The 25,911-nt window shown below is 38.4% G+C and overlaps 1 protein-coding gene across 2 annotated transcripts in view; it reads left to right on the forward strand.

Annotated features, from left to right (window-relative positions):
* Positions 1 to 25,911, forward strand: part of CHN2 (chimerin 2) — a 157,597-nt gene that overhangs the window by 60,920 nt on the left and 70,766 nt on the right. For both annotated transcript variants that reach the window (XM_057365517.1, XM_057365516.1), the window contains exons 2-3: positions 4,603 to 4,641; positions 11,978 to 12,033. In XM_057365517.1, the coding sequence (XP_057221500.1) occupies positions 4,603 to 4,641; positions 11,978 to 12,033 (95 nt within the window). The remainder of the gene's footprint in view (positions 1 to 4,602; positions 4,642 to 11,977; positions 12,034 to 25,911) is intronic.

Below are 25,911 nucleotides of genomic sequence, written 5' to 3' on the forward strand. Positions count from 1 at the left end.
CCTGTGAAAAAACCTCTTTAGAGGAGATATACAAAGGACACTAAAATACTCATAATTATAGTCTTGGTCCTAAAATAACAGTAGAAGATTAAAAGAATTAGTAGTAGACTTGTTTATCCGGTGAATCATTTATCTCCACGCTGCCAGTAAACCAGTGGCTTCCACATTGGCTTTTCCTCACACACAAGTGTCTTTCCTTGCACATGCARGTCATAGTTTTAAAATTAGTTTTTACTGGAAAGGAAGTCCAAAATTCAGACAATGGTGGCAGAGAATCCCAGCTGAGGCAGTTCTCCCAAGGTGAACTGCAAAATATATTTTAATAATCCTTTAGTAAGAACAAAGGCAGAAAAAAGAAAATGTTTACTCTTTTTTCATGGAGACTATTAGAAATCAGCAAATAATGACAGTTCCCCTTTGGTGGCTGCTTTGGTCCTGCTGGTCTGCTTAACTCCTCACTGTCATGGGAATCATTAATACTTTTTAGCGTATCTAGAATTGGGTGTGGCATGTAGCTACAGTATGGATATTGGTTATTGTTCTCCTTATACTCAGAAATGCCACTTGTAAGTCGGAAATATTTGATTAATGTGGCATAATTTGTGGGCTTTCCTGCAAAATAGTTTGCACTTTCCAGTGCATTACCAGTGTTGGTAGTCAGAAGAATCACTTTGGACTTAGTTTCTTATTAGACCTGCTTTAGCTWAGTCAGTCCCAGTGCTGGTGACACAAAACCACTCATGTTGGCATTACATCATCATTTTCACAAAGTACAAGGAAGTAGTAAAAAKCAATTCTGCCATTCCAGTGTCTTTCATAACTGCATCCAGAAAGGTGTCACTTTGGTACAGAGCCAGGCTCAATGAAGAGCAAGGGTTGAAGTCCATGGATAACTTTACTTACTATATAATTAATGTAAGACYATTTCTCAGAAATTGCTTAAGAATGGCTCTGAGTAATGTATTAACTCCTCACTGCCCATTGTTGGCAGTGGCTGCATTCTGTCTTCATGTTTCTTTGAAAAAAATCTTATGTAGTTTTACTTTTTATCTGTCTGCTTAAAGCTTTGCCAATTTTTCAGTCCTCCCTTTATTGTAGTCTTTCTGCACTTACTCAGCTTTAAGTGCTCCATCAGCTTTATGAAAGTRTTTTTTCCTAAGAGCCTTTTCATCTTCTCTGCTCTGTGAAGARTAAAGCAAATAAAGTGAAAATCTAACCTGGTTTTTTTCCTCATTCCCATTTTCCAGTTCCAAGTATCATTTTTGGTTTGACAATTTTCTCCAACATCTTCTCATGTCAATTTTGCATTATGAGAAATCTTCTCATGGCTGTAATATTCCTTAAGACTCAGCATTCTGCATTCCTTTTGCCTTTCTGTTTAGCATACAATTGACTTCTAGTACTTTTTTAGCTTTAATAAATATTCACTTTCTCAGCTGATACATTTCAAAGCTTCTAGTTAACAGTATTGCCTATAATATTATTTGTGGAAGTCTCTCATGCTTTTTTTGCCAGACCTAGTCCTTCCACTAATACTCTAAAATTTTCTGGTTTTGTCAAGGTCGTTTATAACGCAGTTATGAGAAGACTCAAAATAATTTTAAAACTACCTAAACTGGACATTCTGTAATTCTTTTGCAGTGAGTCCTTTCTACACTGACACTCAGAACAGTATGTCACGGACGACCTTGGGATATTTTGTTGGGTTTTTCAGAGCTGTTACTCATCTTGTGATCTGAGTTTCTCCTTTGACAACTGTTTTCAACCTTAGATGGCACATTTTCTGAATCTAGACAAGAAGTCACTGTAGAATATATGAACCTTTCAAGAAAAGAGCAATRGGAAAGACCCTGTCTTACCACCTGAGAGTTCCTCMRTGAACYYTTTTCCCYGTGCTGCCAGTCACAGTTCTGATCRTCATTATGATCAAAGTTCTACTAGGAATATCATTTCATGAGGCATCAATGCAGAGCATTTGTCATTTGTGTCAAGTCTGATTGATTGATGGATTGATTGATTGATTGATTGATTGCTTTTTGCTAAGTGGCTCAGAGCTGAGGTCTGTTGTCCTTGCTGAGACCATTACCATTTGCAGAACTGAAATCACAGGCTGTGTGAGCTGAGATGTTCTGTAGTAACTGAGCCAAACTTCTATTGGCAACTTCTGTGAGCCAGAATTGCTGTATTAAGTGTGGGAATGGAGAGTGCAGCACAATTTAGTGAGTAGAGCTGCTGTGTAATAGAGRAGACTAATAAAATATAGAAGAACAGAAATTTCAAAAAAGGAAAGCAGTGGTAATCCAGTCTGCTCAGGCAAGATTTGCCTCATTTGACCTCTGACTTCAGAAGGGCTGAAGTTCAGTCTAATTTGGTCAACCAGGATGGGGGAGTCCTAAGATTTTACCATACAAGGATGAGAGTTGTCTAAACAGGGGCCCAGCAGCCTTCTGCCACAAAGGAAGCAAGAGGTTTCTGTCTGGATTCCATTAGATATCTCCCTGATCTTCAACCGTGACTCTGGTCTCCAAGTTGTATTTAAACTATTTGTTCCTTATTTCCCTGCAAGTGGATGCCATCAAACGCATCATGGCTTGACAATAAGCTTTATTAATGCTATCACCTCGATGGCATTTTGTTCCCTGTGATTTAGGGACATGCTTTCAGCTGAAGGGATCACACAGGGTGTAGCAGTACCTTGTAAGGGTGCATGGGGAGCTGGTGGGTTTCCTCCATGTGCTGTCTTTTAGAATTATTTTAGCTACTGAGGAATGGTTCTGTCCACTCTTTCCGGGGCTGACAGATTCATAACGGTGACAAATCAAATGCAATCACTGGGAGTTTTGTTTTATGACTTCGCTCCTGGGTGATTCTCCATCTCGGCTGCAGTGTTTCCTCACCATCAGTCTGTCTCCAGCTAATGAAGCACTTTATGGCCGCTTGTAGATCAGCTTGCACTGTTGAATTTACTGTGTACTTTTTAATTAATTCGGAAGACTAAAGCAACAACTGATACGCGTTGGTTTTTCATTGTTTCTCCCTCCTATTAATTCCTTATCTGAAGTTCCCAAGTACAGATAAAAAGATACTCACATTATCTCAGTGTTTCTACTATTGGAAAAAATATGTTAAGTGATGAAGGAAATTCAGAAATTCTCTTGTAGTAGTACAGAAGTATTGACAGAAGAATTTAATACACAATATTTTGGTGTTACGGTAAACTGTATGTGAAGTAACAGATGTATAGGGGAAAAAAAGGAATGACATATTACTATTATAATTTGAGAAGAGAAAAAATTAGTCAGTTCTTGTATGAATAAATTTCATTCGTCTCATGAATAGTTTCRTATAATTTAAAATAAGTCTTCTGCATAATGAACTTGTGAGCTAATTAGTCTTGGATTGCCACAGCACAGTGTAACTCTGTCAGTCTGCGAGAGTTTTGAACTKTGTCAAAGTTGTGAGGTGGATTCAGCTGAAACTGAAACTGAATGCATTTCTCAATCGATATATCTATAAATTTTGTTGCAAGGTGTTATTCCAGACTGTGATTGTTGCTAGATTTATCCTCTTTTGAAACAATAGAGTTAAAAGTGGCAGATGGTAGTTAGTGATTAACATTCCTAGTAAACAGACTTTTGCAGGAATATATTTAAAGTAGTTGTGTGCATGTAAATAGACAAGGAGCATGAGCTGTGCAACTATAATTGAATTATATTAGCATAACTTAAGTGAAAGTTTAGTAAATAACAAACACCTTAATTGACCTGMACAGTATTGAGAAGTTAATGACATACCCCTGGTAAATGACTTTAAAGGGTTTGGCAGCATGACAGTTCAGAGACAAACTAGGACTCAGTACCCCACCTTTGTCGCTGCTGTTGTTCCTTCTGCTCCAGCCTGGCTGCTGCTGGGATTTATGCATGTTGCAGCCATTGACTTTCTTGCAGAGAGCTGGAAATCTCCCTGTGAAGTGGTCACTAACAAAAGACACCAACTCTCTGTGCCCCTTTAGTCAATAATGTAACCTGTTTATAATGGCAGGCTGGCAATCTTTTYTTTTTCTATCCTTTTCATGTCATTTTTGTTGATTCAGCTTCTGGAAAATAAGCCAATTASATATTCTAGTGGGTTCAAGAAGAACTGTCAGGTCTGTGCATCTCAGTCCAGCCTGAGCTGTTCATTTTTTTAGTCAGTGTGTGTTATTCCTTGATGCTCCTTCTCAACTCTTACTAGTGGGGTTAGAAGCCTCATTGAAAACCAGTAGTGATTTGTCTGTTTATCAAGCCAGGTAAAGAAAATAAATAATGTAGTTACCAGTCTAGTTAATTATTTTTAAAATACTGGTGAGTATTGAAAATTGCTAAAAAAATTTCTTTTATATTTGAATAATTTGGGAAAAGCCTGTTGGATCCACAAGTGGTTTGAAATTTGTATTCTTCTCTCACATAGCAAACTGTACTGTAAATAGGCTATCATCTCTCTTGGGAAAGAAATGTGRATTTTGCTGACAAGTAGAGGTCTCTCAGCAGAAAAATGCATGCTGACAGTTTGACCCAGTGSCCAATTGACTGATTTCTTTCCCCATTTTTGTTTCTATTTTAGATGCTGAAGAGTACCAGCCTCCAATATGGAAATCATACTGTGAGTATACAAGAAATTTGGATAATCTTAATGCTTTACCAAGGTGTCAATCGTTCTTAGGTCTTTTCCTCTTTTTTGTTTGGAAGAAAGGCATAAATGTACGAGGTGCTTGCACAAATTATTGTATGGGACTGCAGMAAAACCTGAACTTTTATGGATTTCYATGGAGCAAGGGCAAGGATTATGTGTGCCAGATTTCCTCCATTGCCTTACTSCTGGGTTTCATGGTTTCTCTGCTGAGATTTTCAGGAAGGATTTCAGAGGTAGAGGTTAATGCTTTGTGTGTTTACTGAAGGTCAGGCTTGAGAAGACTAGTCTTTTTATATGGGTCACCAAATCACTTTAAGATAATAATATTTTTGATCCTTAGCAATAGAAGATGATTTCTGAAGTGGTTTAAAAGTTGGAGACAGCATTATCAGCTCTTTGAACCTTCCTGTCTGCCTTCAGAAAAATMATTTACATAGAGTGCAGTGCAGAAGTGCATATTTTATGCTCTTTTGCTTTGTTCCAAATGTATTTTCTAATAGAGTGGCACAGATCTAAGACAAAATATTGGCTTTTAAATCCCTTATTAAGGATGGCATTTAAATTTGATCTTTTTATTTTAAAGCCTTCCTGGAACTTTAATAAGAATGTAGCTTTGKGTATAGAGAGCTGTTTTATTTTTTTTGTTTTCAGATACGGAACTATCCTAAGCAAAAGTTGTCTCTTTTATTGTGGCAAATTCAGCACAGTGCCATTACCAAAATGCAACTACAAAAAGACAGTGATCACAGTAGCTGCATGCATGTACATGTGTAATTTTAAAGACTGGAATAAACTTGTTGACTTCACWTATATGCACATTAAGCTGTCTTGCTGACTTCAAAGACATCACCTCTGTGTTACYTGAGAATGACATTCTGCCCCAGAATGGACTGGGATTTTTTTCAACCAAAGTTTGAATATGCCATTAAATTACAGAACTTGCTTCTCAGAACACTTTTTTCTAGATACTTTTTGTTTTTGTTGTTATTGCTGCTGTAATATTTTGAACATATGAGGGAAACCTCCTAAGAAGTCAGCAGGAGCACATCCATTTGTGTTGGACCATTCCAGCATACTTTGCTGAGTGTGTTGACAGTTGAGTGACTGTGTGTGACAGTTGAGTGACTTTTTTTTAAAAGAGGAACCTGGTTTTACTCCAAATCAATGGAAAGGCTCCCATTGATTCTGAGAAGACCAGCATTCCAAATGACAGGTATTTTCTTCTTAGCAGGAAGATTTCATTAAGAAGTCAGGAAATAAGCACATACCTTTACTTACCTGCTCTTAGTTGTACTGCTTGTGCAGCAGAGAGATCACTGCATGCAGTGGAAAGGTTTGGTTACTTTTATTTGATAGCTTACATGTAGTCCAAGGAAACATTTTTTTTAAATGGAAAAAAAAAAACTAACAAAACCCCCAACAAAAYCAGAACAGATGAATAGTCTATGAATATATAATTTCCTACTGTATGTAGGATGCCAGTATTGTGGTTATAAAATCATGGCCTCAGCATCTGAACTCCATGCATGAGTGACCTTGGAAAAAGTTACACAGTTCCAAAACACAGAAAACAGTTTAAGCTTAGAAAGATTTACTGCTGAAACAGCTTAGCCACAGATACACATTTTTCTTTGCAATCGTAGTAATGTGTGCTTCTTTTTACCCAGCTAGAAAAATTCTGAWCTGATGAATCAATTACAGAGGTTATGTCCAGCAGTAGTGTTTGTCTGTGTTTCAATCTACTGTCCTGTCTCATGACAGTTTTAATTTATGTGTATATTTCATGCTTAACACTTTGTGTTTGCTGCCTATTTAACAATCATTTTCAGTGTATTTTACCCAGTGACTTCCACAGTTTGCTAGCAAACTAAAGTAAGATACTTTGCATACAGTTTTGATTTCTTCTTTTAAGTSCTGGATAAATTTAGGTGACTATGTTGCCTTTTATTGACATCATGATCAAGGCTTCAATCCTAGCTCCTAAACAAAGGCAGATTTTCCTGYTTATGCCAACAAAGTATCCAAATAAACAATATTGCACATGTCCATGGAAAAATGCTGATCAAAGTGCAACAGTTTTCAGAACTGAAGCATTACTGATTTGACATACTGTTATAATTTTATTTCATCTAAATTTGGAAAACATGGACACTTCTAATGCAGAAGATCCGCACTTGCTTATGAAAAATTGTTAGAATTTCACATAGATTTCACAGGTCACAAAGCTTTTCAGACTTTTTCTGGTAGCCCTGGGACACAGAAAATAAAAGAAATGGCAAGAATAATTTTGTATCAACAGGAAGGAACTTGGGGGAAAGTTTGGAAAATTTCTAGCTGCCAGCAGACTCTAGACAGTGTGTTTGTTTGACTTCTTACCTCAGCAGCAGATCAAATAAATATCCAATAACAGGTTTCTTTCTGTAGTCTGCCATGTGTTAGGAGTCTTGTCAAAAATGGTGTTTTGCCTTTACCGTCACTGAGGCAGTAAAGAAAGAGAGGTAAGAATCACAGAATGTAGGTTGGAAGGGCTTCTGGGGTGAGCTGATCTGGCTTCCCACTCGAAACATGACTAATGTTGGCTCTGGAKCCATGGTTTTACATAACTGAGTCCTGAAAACCTGCAGGGATTGAGCCTCTGCCACCTTTGTGGGTACCCTGCTCTCGTGCTGCACTGTCCTCTTAGAGGAGAACCTGCTCACCTCACCTGCTTCATGGGAGGAGCAGGCAATTGGTTTGGCTGAAACAGCACAGTCATGGTTGGTTTCCAGCTAYAGCACGTATGTGCTTGCATTTTGAAGAGATCTAAAACCACTCCTTTCCTCCTTTTACTGCTGTTGAGATTGGCGTGTGCTGAGTCAGCCATGTGTCAATGCCACCTCAATGTTTGTTTGCATTATTCAAGATCGGTATATTGGTGGGAAGCAAAGTGGCAAGGCACAGAGCATCAGCTGATGCCATGCTTCAGCTCCTCACCAAGTTTCCCTGCCTTCTGTCCTTCATCAAATAATAAGCACAGTGTCCGAGACTCTTTTTTTGTTAGAAATTAAGTCTTTGTTTCAGCCAAGCACTTAGGTTCCTAATTAAGCATGTGAGTAATCCTGCAGAAATAGGACAGCTCACATTGTTCAGGCTCAGCACATGGACAAAATGCCTGACTGAGATGAGGCTGAGGAGGTAAAACTGAGGAACTCTGCGAGACATTCTGAGACAGAAGGCAGTATGTTTCCTTGATGCTTTATAAAAACAATGATAGGAATTTTTCCTCTCCGCTGGAGCATCACTGAACACTCATCATAGGTGAGTTAAAGGAGAAAGCTAGAGGTCCTGACACACTGCAGAATGAGAAAAGTATGAAGAAATGGGTGATAGCCCTTCTTCCCTGGCAAAAAAGGAGTAAGTGTTGATTTTTGCGTGTCATCCCTTTGTTTCTTAGGCAGATTGGATTTTCGAATGACACAGTTCTTCCTAAAACATATTGCAGTGTATGTAATGTAGAATTTCCCTTTTTCATCCCTGGGAGATAAGACTCGTGCTCTAACGGGAACAAAAGAGAGAAAGATATATTCTAACCAGCTACTTTACATCTCAAAGAAATGTTCCTCAAGTTATTMAATAATAAATTAAAGTTTTGTTAACACTGTAAGTTCCAATGTGATTATGATACTATGAATGCTGGCAAACTATCTGAAGTAYGAAACTGATAAAGATGTTCAAGGGTCAGATAAAAGCTACTGCATTTTTCTGYTGGAGTTCTGCACTTTTGTCTGATATTTAGTATGTATTAATACTGTGCATTTCATTTGCATCTGATGCTGAACAGAAAACCACTCCCAGTGTGATGCTGTTCTCTGAGCAGTAATAATACATTTTCTTTTTGCATGCAATTGACTTTTTRTAAGGTTAATTTTCTCAGGGCTAAAATAATAATGCATCATTATGTTCGAGTGTCATTTTTCCATGATCACAGTGGGTTTGTCTGTAACCTGCCTGTCAGTTCTAAATGCTGGAAGAGACTGGGTCAGGTGTCAATCACTGCTTGCCACTGCATTAAATGAGTGTGTTTTTCTATTMTTTCACTTCACCATAGTCTTATACGTTGATTTCTGTTTTAAGATTTTCAGAAATGGAAAAATAGGCAGAAAGACAAGGATTGTTTGTCATTTGAGCAAGTGGGTGAGGGATGTGTGCCTTCTGAACCTCTGACCATCCCCTGGACTGCGATGGGGTCTCAGCAATGTCAGCCTCAGTGCGAGTGCCCAGCRCTTTGGAAACAGTGTGTAATGAAATCAGGCAGAGCTGCAGGATGTTCAGCACTTCTGAAAATGAGGTCACTTAATGAGGTGTCTGTGCTCATTGGAACTTAGCTGTAGGGCACATTTTTCTCCAGTCACCTTAGCCATAATCTTGCACTTGTATTCATAGCCCATTAGCAGGCTTTCTCATAGCAATCATTTGAAACAGAAASAGCAGAGACCTTGCTAAAGGAAAAYACAGCTTTTGGTAGAGTCACACTGGCCTTGCTCCTTAATGCCTTAGTCTGTGAGGTACTGCRTTGCCTTGTTTTCCACTTAACTAAACTTYCACTGTTGTTTTACCTTCTCCTTGCTCTGTGTCTTTTCTGGGCATCCTTGGCAGCTGTGTGTCTGTCTGTCTGTCTCTTCTCTGTTGTTTGTCTCCCACTGAGCTGTTTGGAGTCCCTTACCACAGTGACACCGATGGTTTTCAGTCCTTTCTCTGCTCCCAATCTGTCTTCTCTCCCTCCATCTAATGGGTCTGTTTCTCCCTCCAGTCGTTCCACTGGTTTGTCTTTCTGTCGGTTTAATCTCTATCAATTTAAAGTTAATATGGCCAAATCTGGATTCTTTATCTTTCAGAGGAAACCATTTCCCATTTGTGACACTTTCTGTGATTACCACCATTCACAATCTCAGTTGTGCTTGGGCCATATTCTCATCCAGCATATTTAGCATATAACTTGTAATTATTTATTTGTATAGTGATAATCTTACTATGTTTTCTTCTGATATACTTCTAAATCAGATACATTTCTCACATATTACTGTGCAGATTAATTACTGGCCTCTGTCTGAGAATGACAGCAACCTTTTCCAGTCTATTCAAAATACAGTTRTTAAGATGATTTGTCTTGCATTTATCATGAATCCCTGATTTATCCCACTACATCCTACAAGCACCCAGTTTTTTGTGTTTACTTTCAGGTCTTTCATGTATCTACCTTTTCCTGTTAATCATTCCTTCCTTTGTTTTGTGAAATGCTGACTCTTCGCCCCACCATTGCTTCTTCRGTGTTATCAGCCTCAGAGATCTCTTTGGTCATGTTAGAGAGATCTTTGTTTTTTTCCTTTCTCGAAAATGCAGCACATCACAAAATAGGCTTCCTATATGTTCTTCAGAGYAACTTGTTTTGCCTCATTCTTATCAAAGGTGTCTTAGAAACAGCTCCACTAGCTTAATTTTCTGTGTCAGTTAATGTTTAAAAGATTTGATTATTGAAAAAGAAAAATTTTTATGAAGTATGATTTTTCAGTTCACATTCAAATTAATTAATTGGGGAAATAGATAATTTACTTTAAATGAGAAGCAATCATAATCTTGCTATGTTTTGAATCCTTAGAGTTCCTTCTCTCCACTGGAAATGAGAAGGAAAAATTGCTGTTTTCCTCTTGGTTGAGTTTAGTATTAAGCATCAGTAACATGCTCAGTCAGTGGGTATACTGATTTCAGACATTCAGAACTTAATTTTAAAATCATGATACTCGGGGTCCAGAATAAGCAGAGGTTTAAGAAAAAAATCTGTGATTTTTGAACAAAATTTTCATGTGTTTTTTGATATTTTATTTGGAAACACAAGTCCKTTGATCTCAAAAGAGTAGAGGTCTTTGAATCTTGGTCATAGAGATAAGAAAGACCATATTTATCATCAAGCTATCAAAATATTATCAAGTTATCATAGATCTTGCACAAAAGTGGCAGGAGATCTGACAGTTCTGAATGATGCAGAGTAAATCCAAAGCTTTAGTATAAATTTAGAGCCGGATCACATCCATATGCATTAAAATTGATAGGGAGTATAAGAAATCACAAACTGTCTTTCTGTGCCACTTCAAARAACCAGGGATGAAGGCTGGGTCGGKAAAAAAAGAGGTTATGTATTTTTCCACTTTGACATGAGCAGARAGGAGCCCCAAAACTTTCACATCCCATCAAGTTTGTGGGACCAACTTGGATGCAGGCTGAGGATTTCCCCACTTCCCAGATTTCATTGCTTCCAGCCCCATTAAAAGAGAAGGTGTAGAAGTGGGAAAAGGTGCTGAAGGCTAACACCTCCCTTTCAGTTCACTTTCAGCTGCAGGGCTTCTGCATTTATCAAACCTACAGATGTTTCTATTCCTCCCATAATCTGCCACCTTTCAGGGCATGGTTCTGAGCTTTGCTAACATTGTGAATAAACGAATCCTGGAAACTCAGTTCTTTTAAAAAAATTCATAGACACGACACAATCTCTCCGAGTACAAGAAGGTCAGCATACAGAAGGCCTTTCTCGAGGGAGGCAATCCAAACCTTTGGGATTTTTACKGGAGTTAAGGAGAGACAGTCTGTCTGTGCTGGAATTGATTACTGTCATTGCATGTCAGCTTCTTCTCACGACTCTGGAGTGGAAGGGAGGGAGAGGATCTCATTAAATACATGCAGTGAASAGTCTGGGGGCCAGGCAGCAAGTACCCCTAGCCTCAGGTCTCTCTCCTCCAGCCCTCAGAAGATTTGCAAAATTGATCCAGGGCCATTTGAATAGGGTATAATTGCTCTGGAAGGAATGTTTTCTTGCTGCTCAGCAATTGCCAGCAAATCTTGAAATAAATTATGAGATTTGATGAACCCATTCAAAGGCACTGAACTTTTTCTCGGCCTATCCAAAAAACTGCTGGTGTTGCTGGTAAACAATCTGTTCTTGGGTTGTTACAGCATGGTATATGCAAAAGCGGGATTTTATCCTGAGACAAACCTAACAAGTCTTTCTGGCTGTTCTTCCCTGGTATAGAAATGTAAGAAGCAGTACAAAAGGATAATACTCTTAACAGTTAAAACATTGATCACTGGAGTTAGTTTGCAGGTCAACAACTGATTTTCATATAAATGACTTAGGCACACTGAAATACCTTGCTTTGCTGTCATTTTCTTTACATTTGCATTTTTCTCTGCAGCCCCTGGCTAAAAAGACTCATCTGAATAAAAGTTTGTGTATGCTGCCATCTTCTAATGATCTGTACRTTTTTGTGTTTGACAGTGTATCAATTGCAACAAGAGGCTCCACGTCCCAAGAGAATTATCTGTCCTCGGGAGGTGAGTTCTTTTGCTCTACCTTGTTATATCTGATGAATTGTCAGCAGCAGATGATTACCAAAWTACCTTTTGTACAGTCTGCAGGTAGTATTTGCTATGCCATTATTTTATACTATCATTTTTCTTGAAGTTGATTAATTAAAGCTGGATTATATTTTCTAATTAGGAACAGCAGCCTCATTCTACCACTAGAAGCACCTTCATTAGACAAGTGCTTATTAATCATTGTTTATGTGCTTTTCTGTGTACTACTTAAAGTTTTGAGTTTCCTTGTCAAAATGAAGGTGTATTTTTCTTCCTGYATCTGCATAATAAGGTCTGTGTGATACATTTCAACATGAGGCATGTAACTTCTGTTTGTTAAATGCTTTCTGCCAAGTACTATYTTCAAGTTGAAATACTGAAATGATAGCCAGGGAGCTCTGTTCTGTCACAGAAACTTTAAAGAGTACAGAATATTCAGGAATCTGCAGGGCTGCAGGTTTGGCTGAGTCATCTTATCCCCCTATTTTCTTTTTCTGTATTTCTCAATCTCTACTTGCTTTAGTATGTCAGTTCATCAGCCTGCATGGCATAATAGTAATGGAAAACATAATGTAGATGTCTCTGCTCAATCAATAAAACTGTGATAACTTTATCTTCTGTAATGTCAGGGACAAACCTCGTGCAAATAGATTTTAGCAGTGGGAATACTAAACACATGAAGTGACTGCACAGGGTGTAAAAGATGATGTGCAGGAAGATGGAAACTGCGGCTCCTTGGTGTGATGTGTAGCTCTGCTTCCCGACATCCTGAGCTCTGTCCTGCTTCCCACACTGTGTGCCCATGAAAACAGAGTCCTACCATCTGTCAAACATTAACATACTGTCTCAAAACACTTCTGTGTGAGGCAGGAGGTTTTGTAGCAAGGCAAAATCCATTGCAAAGCCAAGAATTGAGTACAGTTCACCTGAGTCCACTCAGAGCCTTAACTAAAAGCGCATTGCATTTTTGTATTTTTCTCTCAAGTGCCCTCTACCACTTTCAGGGCAGGGAGAGCAGGGTCTTGGCCTCAGACTGGAAGTCTTCAAGTCCTGTCAGTTTGGGATGGTCCCAAGACACGTATACAAGATGCCAAGAAGGACAAGCAAAACAGCAAAGTGGATGAACCCTTGTGTCATCCTTTCTCCCTGTCAAAAATGATGCCTGGGGAGAAGGAGCACGTGCTAGCTCTCTGGGATTTCAGTGCACACGTGCTGACAGGTTTTAGCGAGATTTTCCTCTCTGAAATCCTCATGCAAACCAAAGGACAGTTAGGTCTCTSTGGCTGGTGTGCTTTAAAGGAGAGGGCAGTCAGGTTTTTACAAAATGAACATCACATAATAGGTATCAAACTAGTCATGGTATAGTTGAAAATAGTTAAGGTAAGTAATTCATTTCTTTCCAGCACAGCCTTAGAGGAGTTTCTTTTTTGTGAGATAACAGGTTGTCTATTTTACCTATTTCATATTGAGATTACTTTAAGAAAGAACTTGGCTTTAGAAAACCTGATCAATAAGCACTGAGTGCTTAGGAACCCATGTCCACAGTATAAACCCATCTTTGTGGGAACACAAGTTAATCTGTGTARCTTAAGTCCAAAATATATTATTCTAACTCAAATTTAAGTGTTTCCTATTTTTCCTCAATGAGAGAAAATGTGCATCAAGGTAAAATAGTCAAAGGGGTGTGTGTAGCAGTTGTATTCTTATTCTAGAAACAAGATTATCTACACAAGGGGAGTGAATGTKCAGCTGTGAAGTCTTTACCAGTGCTTTGTATTGAACTTATTTCCTTGAACTCAAAAGCACCTTATGTACAGCTGAAGTCATCCTTTTTAGCTGGTGTTTAAAGACCATGCTTATTTAGTTCCTGTTCAGGTCACTTCCAAAGATTTGCAGAAATAATCTAAGATCATATTAATGAAATAAATACATAATTGACAAAGCAGGATATAACAAAATGAGTAGAAGAAGTCTGTTTCRCATAATATGGATTTGGTTCTGACTAATTAACCATTTTCAGCTGCTCTGCTCTGCTCAGTCTACTTCATGGACTGCAGAGACCTATTTTGAGTTGTTTTGATTTTATTTTTTAATTATCTAAACAGCTGAAAACAGAGACTTTATTTAGGAGTAGGCATATAAAGCAGTATGAATTCCCACAAATCTGATCTTTGGTTCTTGTTACTTGGATTTTGAATCTTTGTGTAGCTCAGTTGTATGTGCTCACAGGCTGATTGCCAGAAACAGATTCTCTGACCCAAGAGCCAAAAAACCACTATGACACTGCTGATGTGCTTCATTTTTGCAAACAGTTGGGGAAGTGGGGCAGATGGGATGTCCTGCTACCTGGATTTCTCTTTGTGGTTCGTATTACTGATTTATATTATAAAGTGCTATACACACATAGTGGTTTTATAGAGCATCACAGATTATTTTMGAGAGCAAATTCAGGACTCTGTTCCTGTGGCACCTATTAGCTTTTTCTTAGCACACAGTCTGTWAGGTGGGTGTTTTGAGGTTGTTTTTCTTTATTCTAGTTTGATTTCAGTGTCATCTGATGATTTGATAGGCTTGCTTCATTAAGAYGGTGTCTTATTAATCTTGAGTTTTTCAGTTACATAGTAAAATCTCAACATCTAATTTTTTGTTGTGTGTGAAAATGCATTTGTTGGAAATACGATCATTATTTAGTACACAACATGATGCTCATCCAGCATCTGGAGAGAAGGTGCCAGCAGGATGTGTGGCTGACAGAAAAGATTTGTCTCTCCATGTCCATATCATAGGAACTGGACTTCGGTGAGGGTGTCCTCTTGTGTGATTTAGTATTCAAACTACTTCAAACAAGTCTACAAATTGCAAAAAATTCAAAATCCTTCATACTTATAGGAAGATGTGTTTCATAATTGTCAAATTTTGCACTGTTTTCAAGGAAATTGAAGCAATTGCTGCAAACCYGATCTGTAACAACAACACATAAACAAGGATTGGCGGTTGTTTTTTTTTTTTCCTCTCACTACTTACTATTTTCATCATTCCTCTATCCTTGCCATTGTCATCTTTCGCATTCTCCACATTCATTTGCTCTTCCATTACTTCTCTGTTGCTCCACAGTCACAGGGGTTTTAGGCTCAGATCTCTGYGGTTCTACTGCCTAATTTGTGCAGATTTCTTGATTAACAATACTGTGGAGACAGAATTCACCTCTCCTGATATGTAAAACCACCAGACTAAACACTGGGACTGTAAATAAAACATGAATATATCTTTAYATCTTTGTGTCTTTGAGCTTTGCTATCATGATTTCCCTTTTCTTCTTTTGGTTGCATAAATATCTTGTCAGCAAAAGCAGGTCATTCCTGCAATGGGAATCTTATTGGATGAACTGTTCGGGCTTTGGGTATCCACTGTCTTTTAATTAATCACCACTGGCAGCGGGCAGTGTGAATATCCTACCCTCCCAATAACATTGGATTTCTGCCAATATCCTCATTTGTAACCATATTCCTTCCAGCAGTGTTTTAATGATTTGGCTTTTAAATAGGAAAAGTTTTGTTTGAAAGTGCTGTTCAGGTGAGGAGTAGCTTTTAAATATCGAGTGGTGTGGTGATAGGCCCCAAAGAACCAGATCCATGTTGTGAGGAGGTTGTATTATAAAGGATCTTTTAGGGTTTATTCTACAGAAATGCTGATGAAAAAAATTACTTTCTCAGAAAATAACTCAAGYGTTCAACTTCCTTCTTTTATTCAAAAGGAACATGTCAAATGATTCTTAATTTTAAGAAGTATTTCAGGAGTAGATTATTCAAAGTTGAAATATCTTTTAAGAAATGGAGGCTTTAACAAAGTAAAAGAATTATGGAAGGATGGTGACATAGCTTTGGACTATTTTTGGCTAAACAATAGGCACATTAAATTTATTTTTTTTTTCAAAGAGGGAATGAGTCTCACCCGTGAGTTCTTGGATTATTTGTGCAGAAATATTCATACCTGTGAATGGTATTCCCATTCTGTTCCAAGTAAGCCTTAATTGCTGATGGCAATTTTTGAGCCTGGTGAATTTGTCTGCATTAGACCTTCCACATTCCTAACAGTGCCTTGGCCAAGCCAGTGTCAGCAACCCTGAGAAACTCATCTAAATTTCCCCAGTGTAGACAAAGCCTTAGAGCCCTAACTTATATTATTATGTAGAAAAATGTGAGTTAATTGCCTTCCTTGTCGTTCTGCATTCGAAATAGGTTGTGTCAGAAGCGATAGAAATTATTGTTTCTGCCTTTAAAACATAAAAATTGAGTGTGGTTTCTTGACTGAAAATAAACATGATTACAAAAGGGAGACTGTTCTCTGAAAAAAAAAAAATCCCTATTTCTTTTGCTTAAGTGATTGTAAGAGGTTAAAATAATGATGCCATATTAAAGTGTACTGCTGAGAGTCTTTAACCAGGGTTAAAAACTATTTTGACCTTCTGGGTATCCATCACCTGGATTTATCAAAACAAGCATATGGATAGTGGCATTTCATGAAGCATAGCTGCTGAAATGGTCACTACCAGGTTTGTAAAGCTGTTGCCATCTTTTGCATTACCAGCAGGATTATTCCACATCTCCAAAACTGAACTGTTGCAAATTACTCTTCATYCAGTTCTCCACAAAGTTTCTTCTGAAGCATGGCATTCAAGCTAAGAGTAATGCAATTAGAAGAGTATCATTCCAACAACTGCACTATTGAAAAAACTCTAGTTACTTTTATCAGTCCTTCTTTCAGWTACAACAATATTTTATATTTGTACATTAGGAAAAGCTTGTGATTAGGCAGGCTTGAGCAAGATTGTTAAAATTCTGCCTTAGTAAGATGTTTGCATAGTTATCTGACTGGATAATAAGTATTTAATCCTTGCAATAAGTCTTCCATGAGTTCCCTTATTCTGCTCACTTAGTGACCTTTACAAGCTGAATATTTCCTCTTTCCCTCTGCCCTCATCTTTCTAAGAACAATTTTTATACTGTGGTAAAGTGTTAGAGAGCTGTAATAGGGCATTGAAATTGGCCATAAAATTGGTGGTAAATAATGGGAGTAAATGGGAATTTTCATGGCACTTGTTCAAATCACTCTACTGCAAAAAGTCAGACACTGCCATGAGGTGTCTTTTACTGTCAGTCCTGGGAGCTTATCTGAGATAATTCAGAATATTATATTATCTTTCCCTTAGAAAGAAACCTCAGAGCACACACAGTGACACACCAAGAGACCCCATTAGCCAGCAATTAAGTAGAAATGAGTAGAATTGTGCTGAAAACTGTTTTCATTAATGAAAATGTTTGTAAATATAAGACTTAATGGAGCCTATATTTTCAGTCTTATAATATTGCTGATGCTTTAATTGTGYTTTTATAATCCTCTTTATGACAGAAACAAAAAAAAAACAAAGAGCACACAGCAGTAGTCTGTGGGTTGCAAATGAAGCTRAAGAGCAATTTTGAATAGACATTGACAAAAGTAGGAAAGTTCTTCAGCTGAAGAACTTCCATAGCAAGGAAGCAGAAAGCCTTGCTGTGCTGGTGGTGGCTGAGAATAGCTGAAGGTCAGAAAAGCTGTTCAGTTAAATTGTGGAATATGGAATGTCAAAGTACATTGTGGCCAGCACCCCTCTAAATAGGCTACCTGCAGGTTTTCCTACATTAATTTGAAATGTGTATTTATAACCAATGTCATTTTTCTGTARTATCTCCACAGTGAATTTTGCCCCACAAAATGCCTGTGGTTTAAAGCTGAAGGAAATGACAGGAGGAATATTGCTTGCCCAAAATTCCCTTGCATTYATCGTATCMGAGAAATTTGCCCKTTTTTTTTTTTTTTCCAAGGCATTTTAATGACAGGAAATCTCATCTCTTCTGGAGTCTGTGAGTCTTGCAGTCTCACTCTGCTGCAATAGTTAGGTGGTGGAGCACTCAGATGGAGCCACATCATTCTCATTTTAACAGTCCATTGACTACTGAACGGAGGAGAAAGCTTCCTAATTATTCTGCAGGCATGATAGTAAATATTTCATTTAAGTAMTTCCAGCCAAACAAAGCTAGAAAAGGTTTATCTGTTTCACTTGAATTTCCTCAGTTTTGATTTGCTAATGGTTATGATTTGCAAATTAGAYGAGTGTTCATCAGAGGAATATGGTATGAACCAGTCAGTGCATTTATTGATAACTGTGAAATGGAAAAGTTAAAACCATCTTTTTGGAAGACATGATGGCAGGCTCTGACTTGTTTGATGAGCACAAACTGTAGGTAGCTGTCTTTATGGACTGATGAACATGCTAATTATCCCTCTGGGTTTGCTTGAAACCTTTGCAAAGTTTCACGCTGCTTTCCATCTCTCCTTGGAAGTGGGTGATGTGTCTGTGTTTGTGATTTTGCTGTTCTCCTAGAGTTTTATTTCCTTTTATCCTTGTTGCATATCACTCTTTTAAGYTGGTTCTTTTTATTTAGACATGGTGTTGAATATAAGCAGTTTTCAAGCCAAAATAAATGAAAGCTGSTTTCATGCCTTGACCTAGATAAAGTTTATCAATAAGCCTACATGAAGGTGAAAAAGTTATGTGYTTGTACAGATGTATGTACCTGTCCCAATTCAGGCCCGTATTCTTTGTGTCTGGTTAAATAATGTGTAAARGGGGGCTCGCTGTCTCTGCTCTCCAACTGATACTTTGTGTCTGGTATTTTTTTTCAAGTTCCAAGGTGAGGAACTGTCCTGGTTTAACCCCAGCCAGGAGCCACGCCCAGCACAGCCACCCGGTCACTGCCCATCAGCGGGATGGGGGAGAGGATCAGACGGGGTAAAAAGCAGAAAACTCATGGTTTGAGATAAAGACTTTAGTGAGGAAAGCAAAAGTTGCACAGACAAGCAAAGCAATTCACCCCTTCCCATGAGCAGGCAGGTGTTCAGCSATCCCCAGGAGASCAGGGACCCATCATSCATAATGTTCATCTAGGAAGAAAAACTCCAAATTTTTCTCCTCCTKCTCCCTGCTTTATGTATTGAGCATGATGTCACACGGTCTGGAATATCCCTTTGGTCAGTTGGGATCRGCWGTTCCAGCTGTGTTTCTTCCCATGCTCTCCCMGCCACTCACCAGTGTTACAGTACAAAAWGCAGAAAAGGCCYTGRCTCTRYTCAAGCYCAGCTCAGCAATAACAAAAACTTCTCTCTGTTATCAACTGTGTTTTCATCATAAATCCAAAACACAGCCTCATACCAGCCACTGTGAAGAAAAATAACTCTACTCCAGTCAAAACAAGGGTATTGTTATCCTACCCCAGGAACACGGAATATTGAGCAATTGATGAATTTGTGTTTCCTAACATGAATAAATACAGAAACTTTGCAAATCTCTGTCTTCCTTCCTGTCCTTCCCTTACATGTATGTATATAGCTACAGACAAGAATGATCAAATCAGCCAGTCACACAAATCTTTTTGGAGTTGTGGACTGCTGTGGCATGCCTCATGGGAATGTTTTAGTGCTTCTCACTTGCTACAGAAGAATCCAGAGCACTGATGTGGCTTACTGCATTTATCTGCTGCTACTGGGGATATTTTTCTTCCCATTTAAATGACTCAACAGATCATTCTTGAAAAAAAAGGAGCATAGTCTAAGTGCTATATTCAAATTTTTCATCTTGCATTCACGGTAACATCGATATTCCTTATACATTTAATGATGCCCTTACTGAGTGAATAGAAGCTGCATAACAAAATAGATGACTCCTGCTTTTGCTGTTGAAATTGTTTGAACCTGACCCTGTCTCCCCCGACTGTTTAGCAGCAGCCTTCTTGATTAAGATTTATTTCATTTTGTTATAGCTCATTTTCAGGAGACCATTATTTTCTTTACTGGGTGAGAAAATATTTGGATTTTCTTTTCTTATTCAATCTTGATCTTTTCCCCTAGAGCTGAGTATATACTCAAATAAATTTTGGCTTAGTAGCAATAGAGATGTYCATGTTGGAGAGATTTTTTTTCTGGAATTTATAGTGTTTTGTCTGGTACATTGATTATTGGCTGCTGGACAGTTTGCTCAAGGTCATAGAAGGGAAAGAAACCCTAGTTAAAAGTATGCTTAGAAAGGATGACTTGAAGCACCTATTTTGAAAGTTTGGTACAAGCAAGTAAAAAAAACAAGTGATTTAAATTATTTTAAAATCATTTGTCTTCAAAAATGATGGGAATAGCTTTGACTGAGTGGAAATCAACCTGCAGCAAGGGCCACAGTAACAGTCACATATTCTGAGCTTCCTGTGTTACTTTGCTATATGTAATCATCCTGCAAAAGAATCCTTATGCATTTCACTTTCTCTGTAGGTTACAGCATGCCACCAGAGCAAAGAAATTGTRCAGCTTTGAGCAGCAGTTAACAAAAGCATTCTTTGTGCTCTTCACTTTTGTCTTACATTCTTTTACATTCTTCCTCATGGTGAAGAACACTCCTACCTTCTCTCTGGTGCTGTAAATTTTTCCACAGCATTATTTTGTTAGAAGATACCAAACAGGATTTGGCACTTGGTTATGATGTTGGATTTGAACCGGGTCCTGTTATTTAGCTGAGTGGTGACAAYTTTATCACCTGAAGGTTTGGCTTTCTCCTCCACAACAGTTCACTCAGTGCATTGCCTTCTCTGTGCTGCCTTCTCTCCTGAGAGCCTCACAGAGGTGGGCAGAGTATTATTGTGGTTTTATATGTGTTTTATACAGTCTATTCAAGTCTGCTCCCTGCTAATCCCATCTCCTGAGAATGATCTGGCAGAGATGAGGAATAGGCTGGACTGGGGTAACTTGGGCCCAGAAGAAACTCAAGAGTTGTCATTTCCATGTCAAGAAGACATGCTTGCATATCCTCTTCTTAAAGCCTTGAAATGGACTTCATGAAGATTTCTTTATTGCCTCTGCTCATTTATTATTTAATTTTTTTTTCACATTTTTCTAAGTTTTGTCTTCTTTTTAGCAGTTTAGGCCTATTTCCTCTTGTCAGATCTAGTCAGTGCACAAAGAACACATTTATTTCCTCTGGAAAGCAGCCTTTTTTTGTACCTGTCTGCTACAGCCCCTCTCTCTCTTCTATTCTTTAGGCCAGTCTTTCTTCATGTCTTTTCATAGCTGCTAAATCCCWGCTCACTCCATTTATCTGCTTCAGTCTTTCTTGAGATGTGGTGCCAAACCAACAGTCAATATTCCATCTAGAGGCTTTCTGAGTGGACATTGCAAGGAGAGGATTACTCTAAGGTGGCTGCATTCTTGGTTTTGTACCTCAGTATGACATTCTGGGTTTGGCAGTTTTTGCTACAGACAGCATCAAATGATCCAAGTTAATTTATTGCTCTGTGACGATGGCAGGATCCTTTTCTGCAGAGATCTGTCTAGTCATTGGCCCTCTGGTGTTTTGAATGGATTTGACATCTTGCTCCCAGCTACTTTCTTGGAGGCAGGGGCAGTGAGGGTGGAATGTGTTCTGGGAATGTGGGCATCGCTGATTTCTTTCTGGGGACTGCCTTTGCTCCGCCCTCATCACACAATCAAAGCACAGGAACATATCCATGAAGTTGCACATGCTGGATGGGCTTGTGATATGAATCCTGTTGGATCAGTCACACTGAGTGACATTGGCTGAAAGTCTTAATGGAGGAAAGACCATCTTTTCATTATGTAGGTGCACTGTAATTTCCATAACCGGCCTATCCTGGGATGGGACCAGAGATGTTGTGTTGCTGCTACTCCTACTATCAAAATTAGCAGCAGACTTTTTGACATGAAGCATTTTGCAAAACCAAGACTTGTCTTTGAAAGTATTAGTCTGATAAAGTAATAGAAAAAAAAAATGGTTAAAATATTTAAAAAAATGCTAGATTATTATTTCCCTTCCAACAGAATGTTCTCCCAATTTAAATTCCTTAAGGATCATTGATGGGAAATAATTTGTACTATTTGGAGAGAATTTTAGACATGTTAATTGATCTAAGTAGAATTTTGCTTTAAAAAATTTGGAGGTTAAAAACAATGTTTTATAGGAGTAACAAAATACAGTGTAGCTTTCTTTCATTCCATTTTATGGGGTCCTGCAATTTCCCCTAATGTGTTTTGGTTGTTGACTGTARGTATAAAGTTTGCAGTGGGCTTATGGTAAATCTGCCAAAAGCCAAACAACAGGGACAGTAAACTCCTTTTCTTTACAGTCTRTTTTTTACTGGGCTTGTCTTAAAAGCTTCTCTTCCAACCCTTCTATTTCTCTTTATGTCAAACAGAGCTGAAAAACATATTTATATCCAGTCAACCAGAGTTACTGAAAAATAATTAGGATTGTTCCAAATAGAAAATATATCAGATTAAACTTCCTTTGGGAAAATGCCTGACTGCTTGCTCTGAGTAAACACACCAATGTTATTAACTCGTGGATCTTGTTTCTCTGTTCTTTCTGTGTGTTGGAAAACAGAGAACCAGGTGCAGCTGCCCACCTTATTGTTTCCCTTCCCCTTTTATATTCTCATCATGGATGTATTAAGGGACTGGCTGAAACAGGCCCCCAGTACACAATRTTATGCTGTGCTGGCCCTTCTGAATCAGAGAATTGCTGTCCTAGGGGGATTTCTAAACTTTCATTCCAGCATTTCTAGATTTCAGCTSTGGCCACTGGATAAGGAAATATGTCTTGTGCAATGAAGCTGAAGAGAAATTAAATTTTTCTGAAATTAGGGTTATCCTGTTTCTGTGGTAGTACTCAGGCAGAAAGAATTCTTCAGGGTATCTTCAAATCTTCAGCGCGGTGTGGCTTGGATGTCAATGCTTGCAACGAGAATCTGTCACATTAGGGGATGCTCACCTCCTGCCTGCATGATTCCCAGCAGTTTTGTGATGAGTTTTCTTGCAGAGTGGTGTGGGATTTTAATACAATAATCTGTACATTAGTGGGAGTATGTCATGCCAGGGCTAAACCATCCTGGCCAGAAGAGGAGCCACAAATCCCAGTGCATTRAAATTCAGCAAACTTCAAAATTATGTAAACATAATATATTGAATTAGCTCAGATAGCTCGTTCACTTTAACAAGACTTATTTTCTTCTCAGTGTTGACCTCAAACCCAAGCACAGCTAACTCCAGACCTTGAAGAAAATGCTGTAACATTGTAAGAARTTATGTAAAACTAGACTAAGTGTACAAGGAAGGGGWTTTTGTGGGGTGGGGAGAGGCAATCAGGTTTGGCAGGTTGGAATTCAAGGCTGGAGTATGCAAAGTCTCTCAAACATGAGTTTCCAAAGGCCTTTGTATCGTGCCAAGAGAGCTGTGCTGGGTTTCATTTCTCTTTGAGCTTGCATCAAGATTAGATGTCATTGAATGCTGCTGGCTTTTTAAGATTACTGGATTAGTAGTGATTTAGGTTGTTTTACCATACATCTTATTTCCTGATCAATGTGACATGAGTTTTAAACAATTTTGGCATTCACTGCTGTGTCACAATTTATACAACTATGAATTTCATTAGTGATTTTCAGCATTTTCCCTGTGGTTTCTGGAACAGCCAGAAATGCCTGCTCTGCTACAGCATTTTTGGTTTGAAATTGGCAATAATACATTTTCCTGAGCCAAAAAATTACCATCTCACATTTGAATTGAAAGCTGCCATGTACTTTTAGTGGAGAGGGAGAAACCATTTAATTTATCTTCTGTATGGGAKAAGTAAAAGCAAGCTGTTATGCTCTTTGAGGCAAAATGTATTTTCACTGGTGAAGAGCTGTAATTTGCCTTATGTAATTTTCCTCATTTTTGTACTTTGTTTTTGTCTGGTAGCATAAGAGTCCATAAATGATTCAAATGCTCAGATCTYTCTCCTTGCTCAGTGTCTGGGGAGTGATGCATGAAGCCAACTGGTTGCCTAGGAAAGGTGGCTCTTTTTTCAGCAAGGAAATTGTGAGGGCTATATGGAGWGTGATGAAAGTGCTCTTCACAAGGCATTATCTATGCAAAAAAAAAACCCTGTAAGTGTCCGTGTCCTGAGAGCAGGGCTGATTGTTCTGGGCTCCTGCCACCAGGAGACTCTTACTTCCCCACCTGTGGATTTTCTGTTCTTTCCACTGCTATGAGTTCTTTTAGGTGGGTCTGCTTGACTTTGTGTGAGCAAACCCATTTATAGCAGGAGAGGAAAGCTAATCCMAACTGAATTTCAGTCACCTTTGCCTTCTGGAATATATAGAATTTCCCTTGAAGTTTTTACAGAGTCTGCAGTCGGCACAAAACAGACCTACTGGCTCCTTTGATATTTTTAAGCCTCTGCTTCATCAATTGTGCAGGCTTTTGGTTTATTTCCAATTTCAGTCCAACATTCAGGTTTTGATGTAGAGACCCTGATGTTATTTTTGATCTTTTATCTTGCTTTAACTTTGTTTCCTTGTGTTTGTTCCTAGTGGTAAATTTGGTTAGGAGAGAAATTATTATTTCAGGGTAAAGGWTGCAGTGAGCACAAGAGGGGATTTTTAGATTCTGAGGCACCTGGATGGTCTGACAGATCTGGAGCTTCATTTCAGGAAAAAACACAGTATCTTCCCCGTCTACAGAAAAATACTGAAGTTGTGGTGATTTGAGACACATGGATGCTAAAAGACATTGGAGTGGATGTTCTATGGAATAGGAGGAACAATAGAGAAGTAGAGAGGCTTTGTGTGCATTCTCAGAAGAGCAAATCTTTTAGTTCATGAACAGCAGGAAAAGTGGAAATCACATTATCCAGGGAGGTTCAGTCAGTTGCTAGTTAAATGATAAAAATTTCACAGATAAATTGGTATTTCTATATACATAGTGTGAGAAGAATGAAAAAAATGTGCCTCCCTTTGTTCAAGGAGTTATTTCCAGATTGCTTTTATACTTTATATATAGTTATATGTATGGGGGAACTTGTGCTTAAAGCTGATTTTGAGGGTGGGTGCTAGTAATTCTTTCATTTTTCTGASGAAGATTGAAAGCAGTGGGATTTATTCTGTACATAAATGCAATCAAGGTAAATCAGCATTTTTACAYAGAAGCAGATTCTGACTACTGAATGGAAGTCCTGCTTTACTTCTGTAGTCTAAAGGTTTTATTTGGCAATTTTCAGTAAACTGAGTAGCCTTTGTTTCCAYGAAAGAGAAGTTTGCGTGTGGTGGTCTTACCTAACCCAGCTTCTGATACCCATTTTTAAATTGAGTTCCCAGCTAAATCTGTGCTTTCAAGGTTTATTAAGGTCTATGAGGATGACAGGAAGGCTGCACAGTTCTGAGATAATAAAGTCATATAGTGCTATTGAAGATGGACATATGAACAACCTCCCTTCAGAGGTGATACATATTTTCTTGATTTTTTTTTACTTGKAAAAATAGAAAGCTAAATTGAATTMATACACTTTCTTCTCTGAGTTCCCATATATGCATATAGAAACACAGCACCTGCACTTGGCAATTCCTTTGATTTTGCTCTCTCTTCACTTGCTGCATTKTCTTTTCCCTCTCATTCCTGCCCCTCAGAGCTCAGAAGTGTTTGCATCAAGGTATTATTCCTGGGCAGGAGTTTCAAGGGTATGATACTGCTATTGTTAGTGCCGTGCCAGAAAAGAAACGTCGAGATGGGAAAGAAGCACAGTGAGGACTTGATTGAACTCCCATAGGTCTCCCATTGAAGATTCTCATTATCTTGTACAGACTTTTGTTCATCTTGTGCTGTGTTGTAGCCCTGGTGACTGCAGGGTAGAAAGTCAGCTGCTTCTCTTCAGTGCGTGGAGTGTAGATTATTGAATCAAAAAAGTGACAGTTATGCATTTGCTATTCAGGAAAAAAAAAAAAAAAA

The sequence above is a fragment of the Malurus melanocephalus genome, unplaced genomic scaffold, assembly GCF_030028575.1.
Source record: "Malurus melanocephalus ecotype Western Australia unplaced genomic scaffold, MMel_1.1 scaffold_53, whole genome shotgun sequence".
Lineage (NCBI taxonomy): Eukaryota > Metazoa > Chordata > Aves > Passeriformes > Maluridae > Malurus > Malurus melanocephalus.